The sequence below is a fragment of the Haemaphysalis longicornis genome, unplaced genomic scaffold (genome assembly GCF_048455015.1).
Source record: "Haemaphysalis longicornis isolate Haplotype H1 unplaced genomic scaffold, Haemaphysalis longicornis Haplotype H1 scaffold_1, whole genome shotgun sequence".
NCBI lineage: Eukaryota > Metazoa > Arthropoda > Arachnida > Ixodida > Ixodidae > Haemaphysalis > Haemaphysalis longicornis.
Window position 1 is genome coordinate 240792414 of NW_027526203.1, and position 21846 is coordinate 240814259.

General features: G+C 43.9%; 2 protein-coding genes across 4 annotated transcripts in view; one reads left to right on the top strand and one right to left on the bottom strand.

Annotated features, from left to right (window-relative positions):
* LOC144143171 (protein ROP-like) overlaps nucleotides 1-5516 on the bottom strand; it is a 30980-nt gene extending 25464 nt beyond the window's left edge. For 2 of the 3 annotated variants that reach the window (XM_077674979.1, XM_077674974.1), the window contains exons 1-6: nucleotides 5359-5516; nucleotides 4378-4509; nucleotides 4193-4269; nucleotides 1912-1990; nucleotides 1678-1781; nucleotides 1307-1455 (exon numbers count right to left, since the gene is read on the bottom strand). In XM_077674979.1, coding sequence (XP_077531105.1) covers nucleotides 1307-1455; nucleotides 1678-1781; nucleotides 1912-1990; nucleotides 4193-4269; nucleotides 4378-4509; nucleotides 5359-5386 — 569 coding nt within the window. In that variant the 5' untranslated portion in view covers nucleotides 5387-5516. The remainder of the gene's footprint in view (nucleotides 1-1306; nucleotides 1456-1677; nucleotides 1782-1911; nucleotides 1991-4192; nucleotides 4270-4377; nucleotides 4510-5358) is intronic. The other variant, XM_077674983.1, reaches the window with a different exon arrangement.
* Nucleotides 5517-6309: 793 nt separating this feature from the next.
* The window catches only part of LOC144143204 (eEF1A lysine and N-terminal methyltransferase-like), a 71620-nt gene continuing 56083 nt past the window's right edge, over nucleotides 6310-21846 (top strand). The window contains exons 1-5 of the mRNA XM_077674998.1: nucleotides 6310-6545; nucleotides 6671-6899; nucleotides 10587-10795; nucleotides 10931-11063; nucleotides 20903-21021. Coding sequence (XP_077531124.1) covers nucleotides 6454-6545; nucleotides 6671-6899; nucleotides 10587-10795; nucleotides 10931-11063; nucleotides 20903-21021 — 782 coding nt within the window. The 5' untranslated portion in view covers nucleotides 6310-6453. The remainder of the gene's footprint in view (nucleotides 6546-6670; nucleotides 6900-10586; nucleotides 10796-10930; nucleotides 11064-20902; nucleotides 21022-21846) is intronic.

Consider the following 21846-nt stretch of genomic DNA (forward strand, 5'->3'; position numbering starts at 1 on the left):
CAAAGAACCAAACTACCAAACTTGTATTTTGTCTTCATGGCCCCTTTAATGACTCAAATCCGTTCTCTCAAAGCTATCCATCATCTCGTAAACAGAAAGTAGTAATTGGTAACTGTCATTCCACATATCATGCTAGCGAGCACTTTTGGAGCACCCCAAGGCTCTGTATAGTGGCCAATTCTATTTTCTGTTTATAGAAATATCTTTTAAGTGTTTCTTTTCCAGAAGCTTTAATGTATACAGATGACACCATGTTAGCCACAGTAGTTGAAGCTCTTCCAACTCTTCAAAGTAATACCATGGCTCATTTATTGATTTTTCAAAGTGGTTTTTGCATAACAAATTGGCAGTTAAGGCTAATAAAGTAAAACATAACTTTTCACTCAGCAACAAAATACCTCAATATGATGGATTTAGTTTAACCAAAGATTCAAATTCATAATTCAAAGCACCTCTTCTATTGAACACTTTGGAATAATCTTCTATCAACACATACACTGGGTGGAACAAAATATAAGAAAAGTGGAAAATCTGCTTTTGGTTGCTACACACAATAAAGGCCTGTCAACACTTTCTGGCTAACATTCTCTATTGTCTGTGCTTCTCCTTAGTACACTGTCACATAAGCTACAGTAGTGAAACATGGTGGGTTACACATGCAACCTATTTAAACCACCCGCTGCAAATAATAAAACAAGTGCTAAGGATAATGACATATTCTATATCTGATCATCCAAGCAACACATTATTTCAGGAACTTTATGTTCTTTCTCTCACACCTGTCCACAATTACAAAATTCCCCTTTTACTGAACGGCACAGTAATGTCCTGCTCTCCCCTCCCATTGACTTCCTCACCAGCTTTTAACACGAAACAGGCTGCAAATCGTAATTGTAATCTCCCTGCTCGTAAAAAAATGGCTACGGCAAGTGGTTGATCGATTTCTTCAGCATGAAACCTTGGAATGCGTACTGACAATCAAAATTACAGGCCCCAGAAATTGAGTTGACATATAAAGTTTTTTACTTCTCTAGTGAACACGTATAGTTTTCTTTAGTTTAGTTGAGGTATCATTTTATGTTTTGCTTAACCGCAATTTGCTTCGTTTCACTATCCAATAGTGCATTTCTGAACTGGACTGAACCCTGTCCCATAGACTATCGGCTCAAATATTTTTGCACTGTTTCCTGAATCTGTTGGATAAGGCTGCCTGACAAAATAATACAAAAAGAAGCCCTAACGACCATCAAGCACGCGCAACATCCGACAACAATGCAGTCTCCTCTAGGGTGGGAAAGTGGCCCACCTCCTGTACCGCAGGGAAGGGTACTCCCCCAGCGTGGCACAGAGTGTCGCCACCTGCTCGGCTATGCGCTCCAGGTTGGAAGTGCGTTCGTTGATGCGGTTGGGGTTGTAGTAGAACTGGAATGTCTCCGGAGTGTCCAGAGAGAAGACCTGCAATGGAGGGGACGAAGGAAAGTGTCCACAGTGACCACTCGTGGGCTTCCCTAAAAAGACGGACGTGTAAGGGCGAATCACGAAAGCGTGGCCCTGTGGGACATGCATTTGCACACCACTAACTCCGCAAAATATGGTGCATTTGGACCATTGAAGGTACAATATTTTGTCAGTACGTTATTAACAGAGTTGGACACGCCGAAATCGCACGCTCCTCACCTGACTCTCGTAAGGCAGAAAAGCAATGTTGACCTCCTTCAACGTCCTTATTGCTTTTGCCATGGGTGATTTGCATATATCCGTGAACAGGTCGTCTGGGCATTCTGAAACACAGAATGGCACCGATGCACACACACACACACAGAGCGACTGCCAGCTCGCAAGCCCCAATACGCCAAGACACGCATCGCACGAGTGCTCAACTACACTTCCCAGCAACTCGGGCGCACTCACTTTCTGTGAAGAAAATATGCGCACACCGGTACATGTGTCGGGCTGGTGTTTGGAAGTCCGACATCAAGGCACGAACTGACTGCAATGCAAGGAAACAGTTTTGTCACATAAATGCCATGCACTGCACCAATGTTACTGGAAAATATAAACCAATAAATGCATTTGTTTCTTGTGGCCACTAGTACAGGGTTTTGTGCCCACTAGTACAGAATATTGTCATGAGACATGCTTTACGATTTCCAGAACGATTTTAGACAATGTGTTTCTATCATATGTGTGCCTGCCAAGACAGAATGTTTTGAGCAGAAAATGAGCCTATTCTGCCTCCGCTAATCCCCTATGGTGGTATGTGCCATCAGAGCGCCCTGCATAAAGTTGTTAACAGGTAGACGAAAATGACTTCCCGCCAGATAGCTGCTCCAATCCACTACAGCAACCATTCACAAGCACATATGAAAGTAAAAGCTAGTCTTTCCCATGGAACTAAAATTTTATACATGGGGATTGAATTTTTCTGGTACTTACGACTTTTTTTCTCTAAATTTTAGTCTTACACTGGCATTAATTTTTTGTTTGGCATTTATTGGCACCTTTTTACCAGACATCTTTTTTTCTAATTGCTCTCTTGCATTTACTTAAGACAGCAAGCAGCCCAAAAGGACAAAATTTTACTACCACAAAGACAGTGCAGCAAATTAAGCATACTTTGAGCTTATCAAAATAAAATCACACAAGGGTGCTGTGCAGAGGCCCTAATTTAAGTATCCACAGAGCTTTTGTCTAGTCATTCTCATTTTTATCCAAGATGGACAGTGCTCCAAGGTGATGTGAAAATGAAAGCAGCTTCATTTTCACATCCGGCATTCATTGCTATTCCCTATAGCCTATTTCCCAAATAAAAATAAGCTCAATTTCATCCATCACTGCGCAGAACATATACTACGCTAATTCTCTCTCCGTCATTGTCAGTGTCTCACGCCCGTTTATCACCGCAGAAAGTTGCAAGGAGTTCAAATCAGAATTTTATGCGTTGAACCTAGGTACATTAGGGCTATAAGGCATTCTGTATAGGGCTAGGGATTAATTTAGACCACTTGGGGATTTAGAAAACCAGGGGTTGGCATAACCTAGGCTAACAGGGAAGAGCTCGCTGAGAAAACAATAAGCCGGTGGGAGAATTGGGTCAGTAGGTTGGAATTCATCGCTTGATTAGCACAAAAAGACGAGACTTAAAGAGGGCACAGGACGAGTGCTGTCCTGGGTACTAGTGCAAGCCATGAATCCCAACCAGCTGGCTGCTGCAGTACAAATAGAACACCTAATATTGTAATAAGTTGGCTTTCTCCAGCATTTGTTCACAAATTTCAAGAAATTCAAATGTGATTCCTGGTTATATTTGGTGCCAGTGAGGTGCCCCAATACGCCGCTATTTCCCGAGGCATGCAGAGGAGGCAACCTGAGAGGGATGGATCCCGCCGCAGCTCCACTGGAGCCACACAATGCACAAAAACGGTGACTCCATTTCTACGCCACGACACTTGAGCTGGCAAAAGGTGCTCCCTGACACCAGCAATGCCGGATGCAGGAAACAAAGAATCCATCGAGTGTCCAAAAAATTGTGAAGGTGCTATTTAACGTGCGAGTTTAAGAGAATGCACAGTTATAAGCATAGCAGCCTTATACTTGCGCATGATGTTATGTGCTAAGTCTGCAAATGAATACAAGGAAGAGAAAAAGTGATCCAACAGCGTGGATTTAAAAATTCCGTGAAGAGCTACAGGGTGATTAAGCTAAATGAAGCATGAAGGATGCAGATGGCGCAAAATCTGGAAGTGCTTTAAAGTGTTTGCTTCTTTGCAGGCTTGGTATTTACTTATTTTGCAAAAGTGTGAGCACATAACACACTTTTTGACACGGTTTATTCTCCATTCACTCTTATAATTCGAACCTAATTGACTGAACATGTATGCAGCCACCGCTGCAGGAACAGCTACCGAACACAAAACAACCAAATGGGAACAGGAAACATCACGTATCTAGCTTATTCGTCGGGATGTTTCATTGCTCTTGCACTGCAGGTAGCAAAAAACTTCAAGGTGCTTTAGATTAGCTGAGGCTCACAAGTTCTGCTGGCTTCAAATATCAGCCATGTTTACGCATTCGCTCTTGCTGATATCTGAAGTCTCTTTTAACGACGCTGCCACGAAATTAAGTAACATTTGATTGCAAATGTTATCAAGTGATAACCAAAGCAAAAACAATAGAAGCTCCAGGTTCAAACCTTTTCTGTTGGGGCGACAAGATACACTGCTTCAATGTTTGGCAAAGGTTCCCGCTTCTTGTTCAGGTCTTCGACAACTGGATAAGAGAGGAACAAAATGAACATGCTCGTTAGTTTGCTGTTATAACCTACTCAGCTAAACAAACGGTATACGCAATGAAACTAGTTGACGGTGTCGAACTCACTTGTGATTCCTTCGGAAGCGAGTTCGTGCATTTTACAGCACGCGGATATCATCCGCATCCCCAGCTGATCAACCACAAGAACCTTCCATTCTCCCTTTTTCTTGACCGTGCGAATAACATCGTTCGTGATTTCTGCAAGAGAAAAAAAAAAAAAAAAAAACGTCAGAAACGGCCCTGAGAGCAGTCCTTCAGGCGATCATCAGTTGGCCGCGCGAGTCCTCGACAAATTACGTTCCGCAATGACGTGCGACGGCATGAGCAAACGATGATCGCTAGGTGACTCAAAGCTCCCCGCAAATCCAAAAAACCATTCACTTGTACGCGCATGTCTTTTTTATAAGCTTTCCCAGCTCGAACAGCCCACGCGTACGCGATGAAGTGAAAAGTGGCTAGCCAGCTGCGTGCTGGGAGCATCGCTCAAGACGCAGAATAAGCGCGTTCGGCGGAGTGATTACAAACAATGAAGAAACGGCGCAAGGATAAGGCAACAAATGCCTTCGACTGTTTACAACGATCGTCTTGGTCTGCCAGTTTAATGCGTTCGATGTCCATCCTCGCCACCTACGCCGATCGTGCTCTGTGCAGAGAGACCACTGCGAAGCACCGCAGCTTCTACCGTGTACCCACCCCGCGGCTCAGCGAAACTAATCTTACAGCGTTTCCACCGAAGAAACTTCGCGAGTTTGGTCTCAACGTGCGATAGACTGAACAAAACAGCGAATACACGAGCAGGCTGTGAGTTTAGTCACGGCAGAGCGGAAGGAAGCGCCAACGATCGTATTTTACGTGGGCGTCCGTCAAAGATGCAACAGACCCAAGATGGGCGTGAACTGCTTCGCCGCTTTTTTCGCACGGACGCACTGCAGATCCGAGACAAAATCAACGGAGTGTAAACCACCAGCAGATAGCGACACTCTGTTAGATCAAATGGGTGGTAAAACCATTACTAGTATTCAAAAATCTAATGCAAAGTTCACTTACTCAAGCCGACGACACTCTTCAGTGCCATTACGGTGCCCTACTCGTCGTATCGTCAATAATGCGTCACGCATCTGCGTCAAGCGAGCTTCCGCCGCCAGCGAATCAGAAAGCTCGGTGGCCGGTGCGGTACTGTGTCGTTAGCATTGGCATTCACAACTGCAAAACGGAATGCGTAAAAAAATACTTTTGCCAAATTATGACACACAATTAAGCTATATTTTGCCAGAACCTAGTACGGTAGCTGCACCAAAATGAAAACGTATGTTTTTGTCGCTTTTTTTTTTTAAGGTTGGTAGCGTACGACGTTTGGGAGGTAGTCGTGGTTACGGCACTCCATGAGCTGAGCTGACCGAGAGTGCCTAGACACGTTTTTCCCCTTGATTGTACATGCGGTGACCTTCAAAGTGTTCTTTAGACCTAATTACGAACACTTTTAGGTGTTTTCCCATATGAAAAAGACCAGCGTCTGTTCTTTCTGTACGCCGACAGACACCACTAGGTGCGGTAGCGGCAGTAGCGGCGCCGGCGGCTCTTGAGGGATTATTGCCTTCTTGAGGGAGACGAAACAGAACTGGCGAAACTTTTTCTAGCGGGACCGTATGGATGAGATCGCGAGATATGTACAGTTAAATTACTAACGCCGTTAGCAACACGAGGTTTTTTACCTAAATAATTTAGCCTTTGCATGGCATTACGAGCTGCTTTACAGCATTTTACAGCGCTTTATTTTTTTGCCGTTACTTGTTTGCGTTTTTAGTCATGTGGTGTGAACAACTGCTAGCGAATTGCTTCAAATTATTTTTTTTTCACTCATAATTGAAATAATAAGCACGCAAAGAAGTTTGTTGGGATTGCAGCATATCCGCGTCGTCTGCAATTTGCAAGCACAAAGCGTGCGCGTAGGGGCGCCAGTGGCGCTAGCGATTTTGGTTGACATGCGTTGTTTTGAGGCGCGTTTGCGTATTTGCGTGCTCCAGTTAGCGCAAGCATGTTCGATGTAGCGTGCACGTGTTTCTTAACGTGTGGTCCTGCGACGCCGACCGCGTTAACTCGCTGCTTTTGAAGTGAGTACATGAAACACTGCGTGAAGTAATCATGAGTCTTCTGCCGAAAACATCATCGGAGTTTGCCAACGAGGAGTACTGGAACGAATTTTTCCAGAAGAGAGGGAAGACTCCGTTTGAATGGTAATTTTTCGCCCTTCTCAGCAAGCTAGCGTCTTCTTCACAGCAGCGTGATCGAACGCTTCGAAGTCGTATTTGGACGCTGTGAGTCTTCGCAAGTCATTGATATTTTTTTTTTCTTTTTCCAGGTATGGAGAATTCTGGCAGCTCGAGGGAACGATATGCAACTATATTAAGAAAACTGACAAGCTACTGATCATCGGGTGCGGAAATTCGAGTTTGAGCGCCGATCTTTATGACAATGGCTATACGAGCACTGTCAGCATCGATATAAGCGATGTTGTCATTCGTCAGATGACAGAGAAGTACACCACGGTGCGACCTGACATGCAGTTTCTCCAAATGGACGCAGCCAAGGTTTGTACCGTCTTTCAATTTCTGGCGCCTTTCGAACGCAGGTTGACAGCACGTGGATGACAGTTCGCTGCCGACACCAGTGCGTTGCTAAGTTGGCCTGCAGCGCACAAGCATTAAAAATGCATACAAGTACAAGCGTGTATTGAAAGTGAAAGCTCCGGTCCCGAGTTTATGAATACTTGCAAATTACGTCGACACCACCAAGTTATGTACAGTGGCTCGCATCTTTCTCCTGCGTCCCTTTATACTGCCAACTTTTATCTGGCTCTGGCTGGGGATGGTGTGATGGCCACTTAACTCACAGCGCAAAAGGTTGTAAACTTTCATATAACCACGCATTTTTTGTACAGAGTGGTATGTTTAAGAAATTTTGTTTGCTGTCCGGTTGTACGGGCTACGTTCTGGAACCTGGTTGTATTTTTTGTTAATTTGTGATATTTTATTCGGGCCCATCTAAAAAGGCGCGACCCCCTGTTGTGTCTTTTTATATATTCCCAACCTGTATAGATTTTGCTCGTTGTTTCCACTATCCGAAATTTTTAACATGCTTTCAGCTGTCAAGCGACTTGTACCAAAGCACAGGCCTAATCGTTCTAAAAACAACTTCCACAATTTCCTGTTTCTTGATTATATATCGAACATGCCCCCCAGGTCCTCGTGCACAAAGCTCGAGCTGTTGTTACCTTCGCAGATGTCGTCGTGCAAGTTTGCAGACATCGCAGTAAAGCAAGGCAGGTAATAATGGCAGTGCCAACAAATAGTACACCATCTCCTTTGTGACTGTACCTAGGGTTCATTCGATTCCGCCTGCACCTCTTGAACCAGTTCACAGCGGTGCAAAGCAGGTTCCACCTGAATAATCGGCAGAAGCAGACCTGCACTTTTTTCGTCTTCTGCACCTCCTCAGCAGGGAGTGCAGGCAAAGCCATGAACTCGTTGTGCACCCGTCGGCACCACCAGTGAATTGAACGGCGCGGTTCAGGTGCCGCGAGCTGCACCACTAAAACGAACGGCGAAGTGCTGCACCGCCTGAACTGGTTCTCGTGGTGCAGGTAAAACAAATAGACCCCTAGTGTCACTAGATAAGCTTGTCTAGTGAGTCTAACTGCAACGCATTTCGAACTAGCTGAGAAGATATACATGCGTACGGTATTGACTTTCAAGCATACCTGTGTAGAGAACTGGAGCAGCTGCAGATTCTAGCTCTCCGTATTCCTTTCACTTTAGACTCAGTCAAATGAGCCACGAGTTCTGCAGTTAATGTTTAATTCATTCATGGGACTGAGAGTTTGTGGTTCGCATGAAAGCTGCAAAGCACAAGCTCAACCCAAGCTAGCGCTGCAGGGAAAAGCTGCTTATGAAGTGTATTTTCAGTTGTGTCTTACTTGTCTGACGTAACCTCTCACTCTATCACATTTTTAAATTGTCGCACAAAGTTAGCACACAGATGTGCTGAGCAGGTAATGGCACCCATTGCAAGTTTGGGACAAATGTTTTTGCTCCTAAATGCCACTATCCCTTATAGAGCAGCCTTGGTGCAAGCAGCTGAACGCAGATTTCGTGCGAGCAAGAATGTGGCTCTGTTTGCATCTTCCGTCTTCACTTGGCAGCAAGCCTACGTAACTTTTTTTAAAAAATCAGTATTTAACTCTGCCAGATGTTGCTTCTTTGCGCTAAAGCCCAATATTTTGTGTGCGGCAGCGTTCATAGGGCCAGCTTCCACGGTGAAGTGGTGTCCCTTTAATCCACCTGATGCGGCTGTCCACACTGCCCACCACCGCCGTCCGTAGCCTGGCACCACCTTCAGAGGGCGATGGCAGAGATGAGCAGTGTGACCCCATCCTCCCTTGTTTTGTTCGCATAAAGTCCGTCATCTGATAGGAGGTGAGGAGGAAAAAACAACAGGCGTTTGAAGAGCATCCTTCTTCTCGGTCCTTCTCTATCTCTCTAATTGACTCCTAAGTGATTTGCAAGCATTCTTCTTAGTTTTGTCTTCCAAACTGTGCATTGCCCCCCTTTCCAAGGGAAAAGAAAAATTTGATGTGTCAGGTTCCTTGCACAATCTTTGTCGCTGATTACCGGGCATATGTATCCCGTATAAACTTTGCCTGAACGACTGAATATTAAACATTAACCACAAACGCAGGCAAACCCCACTGGGGCCTGATGGCTTCTCTTTTGAGCTTTAGAGAGATACTGGAGTGTATTGCCAAACTCCTGTTGGTCACTGCATTGTGCAGTTGAACTCGGCAAGCAGCCACTGATTTCACTATTCCGCAGGGGTCTTGATCATTGGTTATTTGGAAAGCTTAGAAGAAAAGATAACGCTAGGCACCACATGTCACCGCCTCGCAGACTATGGCAGTGATGTTGCACTGCTTTAGGGCTTGCTTTGAAGCTGTCTTAGTATTCAGAAGCTTAGTATTCACCTGTTTTGTGGGTAATGTCGACTTTTTGTTTGTGCTTTACACGGGCAAAATTACTTGCAATCTACGGGCAAAATTTAGGAGAAGGATGGTCCAACGGGAATGGCAACTTTGAATGTATCTTTCTCACAAACACACACACAAAAAAAAGGTCGTAAGATGGTTGCGAAAGAAAACTCTGAACGGGATCCACATACTCTACTTTAACCTGTTCAAGGGATCAAAATAGTCTTAAAACTCGATTGATTGATTGATTGTAGAGTTTAACGCGCCAACGCAAAGCAGGCGATGAGGCGTGCCATATTGGAGGGCTCCGGATTAATTTCGACCACGTGTGGGTCTTTAATGTGCGCTGAAATCTCGTACACAGGCCTTTTTGCTTTTCGCCTCCGTCAGAAAAGTGGCCGCTGCAGCCGGGAATCAATACTTTTGAAACTCACTTTAGTCTACCTTTAAAAACCAACTAGAGCTCTAGACCACCATGAGCGAAACTGCACAGTGCCACCACGAGCAAAAATTTAACAAACTCATCTTGGTGACCCTCTAAGCACAACTTTTTTCACTGCGTTGCCCACTACAGTGCAGCTCGTAGCCCTAGTGTAGCTTTGGCGTGAAATCCCCTCAAGATTTTTTTCGGGAAAAAAAAAAACACTATGGTTCTTAACACTAGTTGCCCAACCGTATTTGGCAGGCAGACGCTTTTAGTAGGTACAGTTACCCTACCACGTACTGATGTTTCGATAGTGTAGCTGGTAGCCCACCAGCAAAGCCTTTGCCTGCACATGGTGGTGGCTCCACTAGTGTAGTGGGTGGCTGCTTCGTGGCTAACTTTGAATTTTTTTTTCTTTTTTGCGCCAAACTTATGTAATGGCCATTTTTTATATTTCAGCAGCTGCCCTTGTACTAGGGCCTAACTATTGCCGCGTCACAGGGTATATAGTGGCAGGCAAGCAATACGATATGATGACTTTCTGTTGCAGGGCATTGTACACAAGAAGCATTCGGCACTTTTTTTTTGTTATTGTTATAAGTGAGCAGAGGAGAGAGTTCAGTAATAACCACTTCACAATTAATGTTAAAAAGCATGTAAAAACTGAAAGGAAAAAGAAATGCTAGCTCCTGTGCGCCTCGTAGAGGTCGTTCCTGTTAAAACTGGCTACGCATATTTTCAAAGGCAACGAAATGACGTTGCTACCTGCAATGCATGGGCCATCTGAAGCTCTGCGAATAGCGTTCTTTTATTGGGCCTGATCTTTTGCAGTTGACGTTCGAGGATGAGCAGTTCAACGTGGTGCTGGACAAGGGGACGGTGGATGCGCTGTCCCCCCGGGGTGGCGACGGCAACATCCTCAAGCTGTGCGCCGTCCTTGGAGAGGTGGCCAGGGTGCTCAAGGTCGGCGGCCGATTCGTCTGTGTCTCGCTGCTGCAGAAGCACGTCCTCAACTCTGTGCTCAACTGGTTCCTGGCTGAGTAAGCGCACGGCACCAAACACTCTTCGAAATCCACGTAGTCGAGTTGTCTGTGGGATGGTATTTTTCCAGCCATAGCGTTTTGGTTGTGCCTGTTGGGTTTTTCTCATGTGCTTGTTCCCTTTTATCGTTCCAGCCTCAACTGGGCCTGGGTGATCCGATTCTACCGATGCGAGGAGGCGGAAAAAGTGGAAGGTGGCGCGCGACTGTTGCTGCCCATTTTCGTCGTGGTCTTTGTGAAGCTGAGGCGGCTGCCCGGACTTGAAACAGTTACGTGCAGGTTTTGGCAGTCTTGCGGGGATCGTACTTTGATGTTTGGGTTTAATGAGGGACCTTAGTGGTGGCATGCAACTCCATTGGAAAGATTGCTTTGTGAGAATGACGCACTAACCTAGTTGAAGGTCTATTTCAGGTTGGTAAGTCGTGTAATAAAGAAAGCAGAGGCAACAGTGATGACGTACCGGCTACCTTCCTGCGTTTGACTTGCAATGCTGTGAGATTAATTAGTGCGATTTTCTGATGCCGACAAAAGCAGCTGCAAATTAAAATTGAATTGTGGCAGTTGAAACCTTGTGGTTCAGACTCAAAATGACATTATTCTTATGGCAATAAGGTGACTAACAAACATCAACAAGAAAACAACATGCTCCTCACATACATCGCGCAGCTTTTGGTACACCATATTATGCTGGAATGGAGCCCTTTGCACAACGTATGATGGAGCAGGCAAGCAGGAAATTTGAAATCTGCCCCTTTCAACTGTTCAGTGGTGGCAGCAATGGTACCCGCAACAACGGCTAGTGTTATTTACCATTCTGTAGGCGCTATTACTGCAATAAGTACTTTTACAACAAAAAGCTTGAAATGGTCATTTTAGGAGGTCAACTTGGAAAATGCGAGCTGCAGCTTGTCCACGCCAGCCACTGGTGCACAACAGGGGGACGGGGGCACAACATTATGAATTGTTATGAATTACGAATTGGCCCAAGGCATTACAAGACGGGTGTGGTGTAAAAGCAAAAGAAAACAGCAAAAAGAAGTCGATTCAATAATACAGTAAAAGCATTAACACAATGTAATGAAAATTTTCAACTGTGAAACATGAAGCACAAGCATTAGAGAAGCTCCTGATTATACAATGTTAGCTAGAACATTTTGAAACTGGTGTATGTCATTAATTGATAGTGTCAAAGGGAAGCAGATTCCAGTCGCGACTTGTCCAGGGCAAGCAAGAGGAAAAACAATGCATTGTTTTGCACATATCAATTCCCACTCTGTGCTCATGGTCGACACGACGGGATGGTAATGTGACCTAGGCATAAGCTGGTCGTGCAGCGTAGGGTGGTAATACAACTTATGAAAAAGAGTTCGTCGTGAAATTTGACGCCTAGTCAACAGTGATGGAAGTGCTAGATTAGATTTCATTGTACTAATGCTCACGGCTCGATTGTAGTTGAACAGAACAAATCTAACAGAATTACTTTGAATAAGTTCTAGTGCAGTTTCAAGGTTTTCCTGACACGGGTCCCATACTGAGCATGCGTATTCAAGTTTTGAATGAGTTAGTGTCTTGTAGTGCAATAATTTGAGTGGCAAAAGAGCTTTAAAGAAGTTGTGGCACAGTTAACCCTTTCTGTACCGTGAAAAAAAAAAGTACCAAATTTACCGAAAAATGTTTTTCACTCAATTTGTAGAGCTTTTTTTTAATAAAACGGCACCATTATTTTAACGAAATAACGTTCCTTTATTTCTCTAACTGTGTCAAAAAGATTGCTGTAAGATGGCTTCACATGGCACCATTATTTCAGTGAGATAATGTTCCTTTATTTCTTTGTGTGAAAAAAGATAGCTTCACTGCGTGGCCGCAGTGTGTTGCAAACAAAGCACAGTCAAGGCTCCAAAATGACCGATCACGAGTATAGCTGTCATGATAGATGACGAATATACTCGACATCGGCCATTTTGGCGCAAAATCTCACGACGACTGTACTCTTCAATGGGAGTAAATGGGTTAAGTGAATTATCTTAGGGGGCTCAAGCTGTCAGCATCTCCTGTCGTCAACGACAAGAGATGCCAACTTCTCCTGTTGTCAAGTTGTCAAACAGTGGTCAAAAAACAAGTGTGTAATGGATAAAACCAGTTCAGAATAAACTAACGGGATAAACAACCTGGTAAATAAACTAACATATTTCAGGGTAGCATGACTGCGGTAGCGTGCTAGCGCTTGTTTTAGCATGGACGAGCATAGCTCGTCTTCGGTGGGAGTGGTACAACCCGTGTGGACAAACTCAGCTATTCTACAGTAGGCAAAGGATTAACAATATTCTCATTATGAATGTTCCAGGTTAAGTTCGCGATAATGTGAATGCCAAAGTATTTGTAGTTCTAGCTCTGAGGGAACTCTCAAAAAGTGCTAACCAATTTGTCAAATTCTTGGTCTTAATGATTCTTCACCAATTTGCAGCAATGTTCATATAAAGGGGGTATCACTTAAATTTAATGAGCATCGAAATGAGGGAAGTTTATATATGGTTTGATTAACTCAGTAATTAAGATGCAGTGAATAAATTTCCAATTAGGGAATCTGGGCAGACATTTGGATTTCAATGTTAGTGAATGTCCAGAAACATGCGTAGTACCAAAGTTTTCAGAGCAATTCTTTGCGCAGACGAGAACTTATGGCACTCAAAAGAGGCCACAGGACTCGTTGGAATGGATTGACATTGTGGCTGCAAGTGTGCATTGTTAATGGTGGCTGTGCATGCAACTCGAGAGCATACAGAGGTGCACAATGCTCGACTTATGCGTAAAGTTGTTTGAAGCCTTGGCCTATTTTAATGCGTAGCATTCTTTGCTGAGCACCCCCACAGCCAGGATCGCGTAATGCCGCGGAAGTTCCACCTGTAATCACTATAATGGCATAAATGGACATTATTGGTTGCACGAAATTTTGAAAAACTAAAAGAAATAAGAAAAAAAAAAACAAAAAAAGGCGAAACGTGTAATTCCCTGCGTTTTCACAATAATGCAGATTTTGCGAAAGTTCCACCTGTAATAGTTATAATAGCGTAAATGAACATTATTGGTTGAACAAAATTTTGAAAGACTAAAAAAATAAGAAAAATATAAAATAATTACGAAAAATGGCGAACCGTGTTACGCCCTGTGTTTCCACAATAATACAGATTTCGCAAAAGTTCCAAATGTAATCTTTTAATAACGTAAATGTAGATAATTGGTCGGACGAAATTTTGACAAACTAAAAAATAACAAAAATATTAAAAAATGATGAAAAATGGCAAAACGTTGTAACACATGCCATTTCCACAATAATGCAGATTTCGCAAAGGTTTCACATCTAATCGCTATAATAGCGTAAATAAAAATACTTGGTCGAGCAAAATTTTGAAAAAAAAAAGAAAAATACAAAAATAATTATGGAAACTAGCGAACCGTGTAACACCCTGCATTTCCACAATAAAGCAGATTTCAGGAAAGTTCCAAATGTAGTCGTTATAATAACGTAAATGGCTCCGCCTGGCGTGTGGCGCCTTCCGGACTAGTCCTGTTGAAAGCCTGTATGTAGAGTGCAACAAATGGAACCTACAATGTCAGCGAGCATACACAGATCTCCTTTATGCTTTTAAAATTTCATCCATGCCTCGCCATCCTTTTAAATCAGTTTTTATGATACGTCCATGACTGAACTCCTTTTAAATTGACCATCGTCCTCTGCGCCCTTTTCTTACAGAGTTAGAGAGGAAGCGTCAGAGCTTTCTGTCTCCTTTTTAGACACCATCAAAAGTTCTCTAACAGATTTTATAGCACCATGGCTTCTCCACCCTGTATCATGCGACACATCTCTCACACATGTAGATAAAAACCGAGCTCCCACATATGCGATTCTGCAGCACTTCTTGTATTTGCAGCAGAAGTATCAATGTTCTGAATTTTATACGGACGCCTCCAAAACTGCCACCTGTGTGTCCTGCGCGGCGCATGGGCCCGGCCTTAATGTCACTAGAACTCTTAATACATAGTAAAACCAGTATCTTTACGGCAGAGGCTTATGGTGTACTTCTTGTTGTTAATCATATCCTTCAAAGCCACATCCCACAATCCATTATATATACAGATTCCCTCAGTGTTGTGCGGGCGTTGTCGTCAACAAAGTCTTCAAAAAATCATGCTGTAAATCTAATAGTCAAGGGTATTATGTCTGTGTATGTCCACAAATTTGAACTACCGTAATTACCCGATTCTAACGCGCCCCCGATTCTAACGCGCACCCGATTTTCCAGGCAAAAAACCGAAAAAACTTACACCTCCGTATGTAACGCGCAAGGAACTTTGTGAGCAAGAAAAACGAATGCGAGAGAAACGGGCGATTTATTCCCCGAAGTAATCTCACTCATCTCGCTCCTCGTCGCTCTCCGAGAGCTCCTTGTCGCCTTCCGCTGACCGAAACATCTCGTCATTGGTGCCGTCAAGCGCGTTCGCGATGCCACACTTCTGAACGAACGTTCAACCAGGTTCGATGGGATCGTGGCCCACACCTCGCATGCCCATCCCGCAAGCTTCTCCAGAGGCGTACGCTTTAGCCAACCGCTCGTTGTGAACGCGTGAGAGCCGCTCGTAAGCCGCGGAAGCGGCGCACCTTCGTTGCCGCTACTGCCACTGCGGTTATCAAGCACGCAAGTGGAATAATTTGACGATTTGTGTGAACGCCGAAAAAAAAGCCTAGGCGCCTAGATCGGAAAAATTGTTGCTAAAAGCTTTGGCGCTATCTTGAGATGGCGATTGGTGGAAGAAATTTCAGCTGTTTCGGCAGTTTAGGTTTCGTATCCGATTCTAACGCGCATGCGATTTTTCGGCCTATTTTTGCGGAAAAAAGGTGCGCGTTAGAATAGGGTAAGTACGGTAGTCCTTTGCTGGGTCCCTGGCCACTGTGGTACAGCCGGGAACGAAGCAGCGGATCGAATGGCTGCTGCTGCTACACTGTTGAATAGAGTAGACATAACCACATTACCCTACACTGACGTGAAACCACACATCAGACAACAACTTCGCAAAACATGGCAAACACACTGGAGTGAACAAACAGACAACAAGTTACGCTTAATAAAATCACACTTGGGACCATACACCACCGACTCACGGAATAGATACACTGAAGTCGCCTTGGCTAGATTACGGATAGGGCACACACATGCAACGCACTCGCACCTTCTCACTGGATCTCCAAGACCTCTGTGCAGCTGTTGCAGAGAGGTCCTATCCGTGATCCACATCCTCATACAATGTAAGGCACTCGACATTACACGACGCAAACACTTCCCTCAACTACACACACGACATATTCCACCACACCCATCATACTTCTTGGGAGATGATGCCATGTTCTCTGTTCAGCGCACCTTTAAGTTCCTATCAGAAGTTCATTTCTTACAACTCATCTCATACCATGCATAGTTTTACCCCTGGTCCTGTACACCAGCCAACTTAGTTATCTTTTAACCACTCATGTTCTTCACCCTGGCCCTTTACACCAGCCATGCTCGTAGTCATTAACTGATTTTATTCGTTTTGCCTTATCAAATAACTTTGTGTTTGGCGCTCTTTGCCCATGTCGGCCTTGCGCCATTAAACTTAAACCATCATCATCATAATAACATAAATGAATATAATTGGTAAAATAAAATATTGAAAAACTAAAAAATTAAGAAAAATAAAAAATAATTACGGGAAATGGTGAAACGTGTAAAATAGCTTAAATGGAGATAATTGGTTGAATGAAATTTTGCAAAAATAATAAGAAAAATATGAAAAATGGCAAACCATGTAATGTCCTGCATTTCCACAATAATGCAGATTTCGCGAAAGTTTCACCTGTAATCGTTATAATGCGTAAATGGAGGTAATTGGTTGGACTTAATTTTGAAAAACCAAAAAATTTGGCTGGAAAAAACTCACTCAAGACATGCGGCATAAGAATGCTACGCATTTGTAGATAATTCTCTGAATTTCTTCAGAATTTTTTTTTAAGAGCCCTAGAATTCTTTATTAGCTGAAACCATTTGAGCTCTAACTATACACACAAATGGAATTATTTGTATCAGCGCAGCATGGATGAAAAAGTTGTTTCATTTGGAAATACAAGCAAACCAAAAGTTTGGGGACACCTAAGCATTTCTTACGAGTTCTGATTCCAAAAGCATTGACATCCTATTGAATGCCACTGACTGCTACTTCGAGTTTTGCAGTGTGTGTCTAACGTTTTCAAGTCTTGCTGGAAGATACATTTTCGAGCTTCGTGATTGAATTGATGTGGGTTACTTTTCAGAGGTTCTACATTAGCATGTTGGCTGTATAGCGTGATCATTTGGAGAGTGATGCATGCTTCTTCGCTCATTTTGCTGCATTGCTGCGCTCTTTTACTTCTTTAGCGGTGCGCTTGTGTGGATGGCCACATTTCGCTCATGCTGGCGTTTCACCTGCCAATGTTGTTGATAGCTTGACTCTATAGTGTTACGGTACTGTTGCCTAGAATAGAGAATAGTTCGATACATGAGCTATGGAACAGGTCACAGCCAATGTGCATGCCTAGGTGCTGCATTGTAGCGTGCGCTACTTTGTCTAAGGACATTGAAGTCCTTTGTACGAGTTGTTTGTTTATTTATTTATTTATTTATTTATTCGGATGAGTGCTGACAAACAGCATCATGCCTTCAGCGTGGTGCACAGAAGAAACAAAGAAAAGGAGAGGAAAGGAAGATTTGTACAATAGAGAAAGAAGAGCATAACAAATGAAAATAATATCAATGGAACAAACATTACAATACTGACTTGCACATGTTTCTACAACACAAAAGAACACACTCATGCTTTAGACGCATTTTTAGCAGCTCGGGCAAAAGTGCTGTAACAGTCAAAGATACTCAGATCAAGTGCTTCAAGCGAGTTGTAAAGCACTTGCGTTCTCTGGATAGGACTTATGATCGACGGCAGGATAAAATAGTGGGGAGGAATGGCATCATGTGGGGACATAAAAATTGATGGACGTTAACAAATCGGCAGAGTCAACAGCACCATGAATGAGCTTGTAAAGAAAGCCCATATCGAGGAGTGTTCTTCTGTCACTCAGTCTGCTTAATCCAATGTTGGGAAGTATTCTGTCGTATGTGTAATGTATTCTCCTGAAAAGGTAACGGTCATAATAGATTCGAACATATCTCATCTGGACTCATTCCAGAGAGAGTGACAAGTACTGAGGAACAGAGTTCCATACAACTGAGCAGTACTTTAGCTGGGAATGCACAATAGCCCGAAAGGGAGACAAATAGCTGGTAGGATCAGTGAACACTTTCATGACAGGTGTAAGAGTCCGAGGGACTTCATTGTCTCACTGTCTTTTTCAGTGTGGTGTTTAAAACTCAGTGATGAATCAGTGTGCACTCCCAAGTCCCGTACTGTTGACACTCGAGTAATGGAACCCCCGTGGAGCTTATGGAAAAATTGAATCGGTACCTGTTGACGATGGTATGATATCACATGATACCAAAAGCAAGGCACGTGCTGTGAAATTCATCACAGCCAGTAGCAAATCTCAACCAATCTGCCCGAGTGGATATGTTGTCAATGCTATGTGGTCTTAAAGGTACACTGAAGTGATAGATTTGTAAACATTGCGGGATTACTAGCGCAAATTGTAGTCTGAACTCTGTCGGCCATATTTCGACCACTCTCACTGCGTTTACGCGACTTTATTCAGTGGAAAAATCAATTCGAAAGGGCTGTCCTCCTCTCTCCATCCTCCTTGCCGATTTCCTATTACGTTTCGTATCACGTCAAAATGGCTGCGCTGCTGCGCGGCTCGCTGACCCTCCGGCAGAATCAGTCGACCCAGCTTTTATTCGGCTGGCCGCCAATGTGTCGTCGCATTTTGTTTGCTCAGTTGAAACTAAGCCACGGCACATTTGGGCGTGGAAAAATGTGCCTTTAGTTTGTCAGTTTGTAGACTATGAAGCTACCAACCAGTCCAAGTAGTTCCAGACAAGTGCGCATGAGACGCTTTGCTGACTGGTATGCTAGGAGAAAAATCTAAGGCCAATTAAATGCAGGAGAAAAGTCAGCGAGGTGAATATATGTGCTAAAGAATTAAAATCTACCGAAACTTGTATTTACTGCGTAAAACCAAGGTGCGGCAAGCACTTTTTGCGCTGGGTGAACTAGCACAGTGGCCAGCAGCACGACCACATGTTCGCGATCGCTTTTTTGATAGCGAATGCAATCGCTAGAGATGAGATATTTGCGGGACTCTGGGGGACGTTTACTGCATGAGCATTATTCAAGAAATAGTAATCTAAGCTGCTTCAAATACCAAAAATAAATAAAAATGCAAACAGGCTATAAATATAGACCTTAAATTTCCACCAGTGACAGCGCTGGTTCATGGCCGAGTGGCGTGAATCAGTTGTTTGTTTTGCAGTTCGCAAGTTCGAACCTCCGCTTGCTCATATATATATATATATATATTTTTAAGTTTATTTTTTTGTTTTCGGGCAGTGTTTTGTATACTGAATTCACCACTTTTGCGTTGTAACGTTCATTGCCCCACGAGCTAGTGTGAAGAATGCGTGCAGACTGACACTGACGCGTTTCCTCCGAGTTATCATTGGTGTGGTGTTGCCGTGAGCACTTGCGGGCAGTCCCCAATCAGCCGACCCTTGTCCTGGTGCGAACACATTTCTTACGACACAGGCACGAGCCAGGCAAGCTCCAAAGGGGGGGGGGGGGGGGGGAGGCTTGTCACATTTGAGCGTCTCCGGTGACGCGGAGGGCGTTCATCCACTGCGTATGGCTAGTGATCATTACAATGCCAAGCCGTGCTGGCAGGCTTATCTGGTGCATTTTACAGCCACCAGCATGGCAGAAGTGTGGTATGCCCATTACTGAGCTATAGAGAATGCCCAGCCAACGATAACGTCGGATACCGAGCATATTGCTTCACAGAACCAAAACCGAAACTGGTTTGAATTCAACTTTTGGACATTGTCCAATTACAGTACACCTGTTATAGATGTCACTGCTTTAGTTCGTGCAACTGCCACAGACCACGTGTGGAAGTTTTTCTTCTTTCATTCAGGCTTTATAAAATATCGCTTTACCGACCAGAACGGTTAAAAGTGTGTTTATTAAAGCCAGCGTACGCAATGCAAACAAAAGCAGAAGCTTGATAAATTCCCTTTAATGTACAGTTACCTAACGGTGAGTCTAATGTACCAGCCAACGTCAAACTCATTGTGCGTTGAGCTGCATCTACCAGTTGTCTGTTTTGCTATGTTGAAGGCCACTGTGCATTCAACAAGTACACCCAGAGCCAACAGGGAGGTTATTTAAAAGAAAGAAAATGTGGCATTGGGAATGCGGGCTGGACTCATCTTCTGTGAAAACCCTTAGTTTGATATATTACAAGCCTGGCCAGTTGCAGGAGTTGTGACTTAGCCAGTGCCCTGTTGCATGTGTTTTAAACTTTTTCAATCGACTAACTCATTTACTTCTGCGCTGATAGGGACCATTCTTTCCGGGACGGGCAAGGCACAGCACGAGGAGTGTACGCTCTGCTGGAAATATGTCCTGCTTAGTCCTCACAGGGCTGCAGTGTGTACTAAAAATAAAAAAAACTGCTGAAAAGCATTGGAGGGCCGTAACTAAAGCATGATGAAGCATTGACACTAAAGAGATTTTTGGGGAAACTGTTGCATTCTGTGTTTCTCTTGCCTTTGTGACTTCGTAATTGAAGAAATTTTTAACTGGCATCTATTTATTGTTTAATGTTAGCTAATTGCCTAATCGAGGTGCAAAAAAGGTCTTTATCCCTGAATCGATATGACTGGCTACCATTTACTCCATTACCACACAATTCTAATTTTTTTTTTTTTTTTCCCCATTTGAAGGCTTGGTTAGAGTTGGGCGCAGTGCCCTGTAATGATGGGATTTTGGCCAAACTAATAAAAAGACTGGGTAAGGCAATCTCTCAGCTTCGTATGCAGCTTTGCTTCATTCCATTGAGACGCGTCCCCTTTTGTGCATCACGCAACTGTGCAGGTCACGGAGATCTGCTTGGACGGCCCGGGCAAGCCCAGCCCTGTTCCGGTTTCTGCTGTCTGCAATGAGATCCTTTCCCTGCAGCAGTACGCGCTCCTGAGGCACCACATGTCCACGAGGTGAGAATAGTTCTCACGCACGCAGTGTGTTGTTGCGGCGAAATCATAGATCTCATGGCTTAGCCAGAGTTGTCGTCTCCTTTTTGCTGTCCGTAATAAAGAAAAATGTTAAAACATTAATCTTCTGAGTGACCCGTCGTGTTAGCTCAGTGGCTAAGGCGTTGCGCTGCTGATCACGAGGTCGCGGGTTCGATTCCCGGCCGCCGCGGCGGCTTTTCTGATGGAGGCGAGAAGCGAAAACGCCCGTGTGTTGAGATTTCGGCGCACGTAAAAGATCCCTAGGTGGTCAAAATTAATCCGGAGCCCCCCACTACGGCGCACCTCATAGCCCAGGTGTAGCTTCGGCGTGTTACACCCCCACAATCAGTCAAATGATCCTTTGGGTGACTTCGGTTGCATATTGCTATGGATGGAGCTTACTGTGCTGGAGACACAAGTCTAACCCAGCTGTCTCATTATTTCTTTGCAGCTATTCTCTGACATCGTGTCAAATAACTCCCAGTATTGACATAAGCAAATGTCGCCCGCTGGGAGGCTCAGCGGTCTGGTTTGTCTACTGTAGGTTTTATAAATGCTGAGGGCTGTTTTAAACCATTCATTTGCAGTGTTGCTTTGAAGATGTGCAAAACAGATCTTTCAAATAGTGAAAGTTGTACTGAATGGAATTTTGCAGTTTGGTATTTTTCATCTCGTTCCCAGAGAAGTCATCCACTACAGCTGCATGAGGCTGTTGTTCATTTAATGGCTTTCGGAAATTTATCATTAGTGTCACATAGGCCTGGTGATCATTGCAACAAGAGTGATTGAATCAGGGATTCAAGTAGT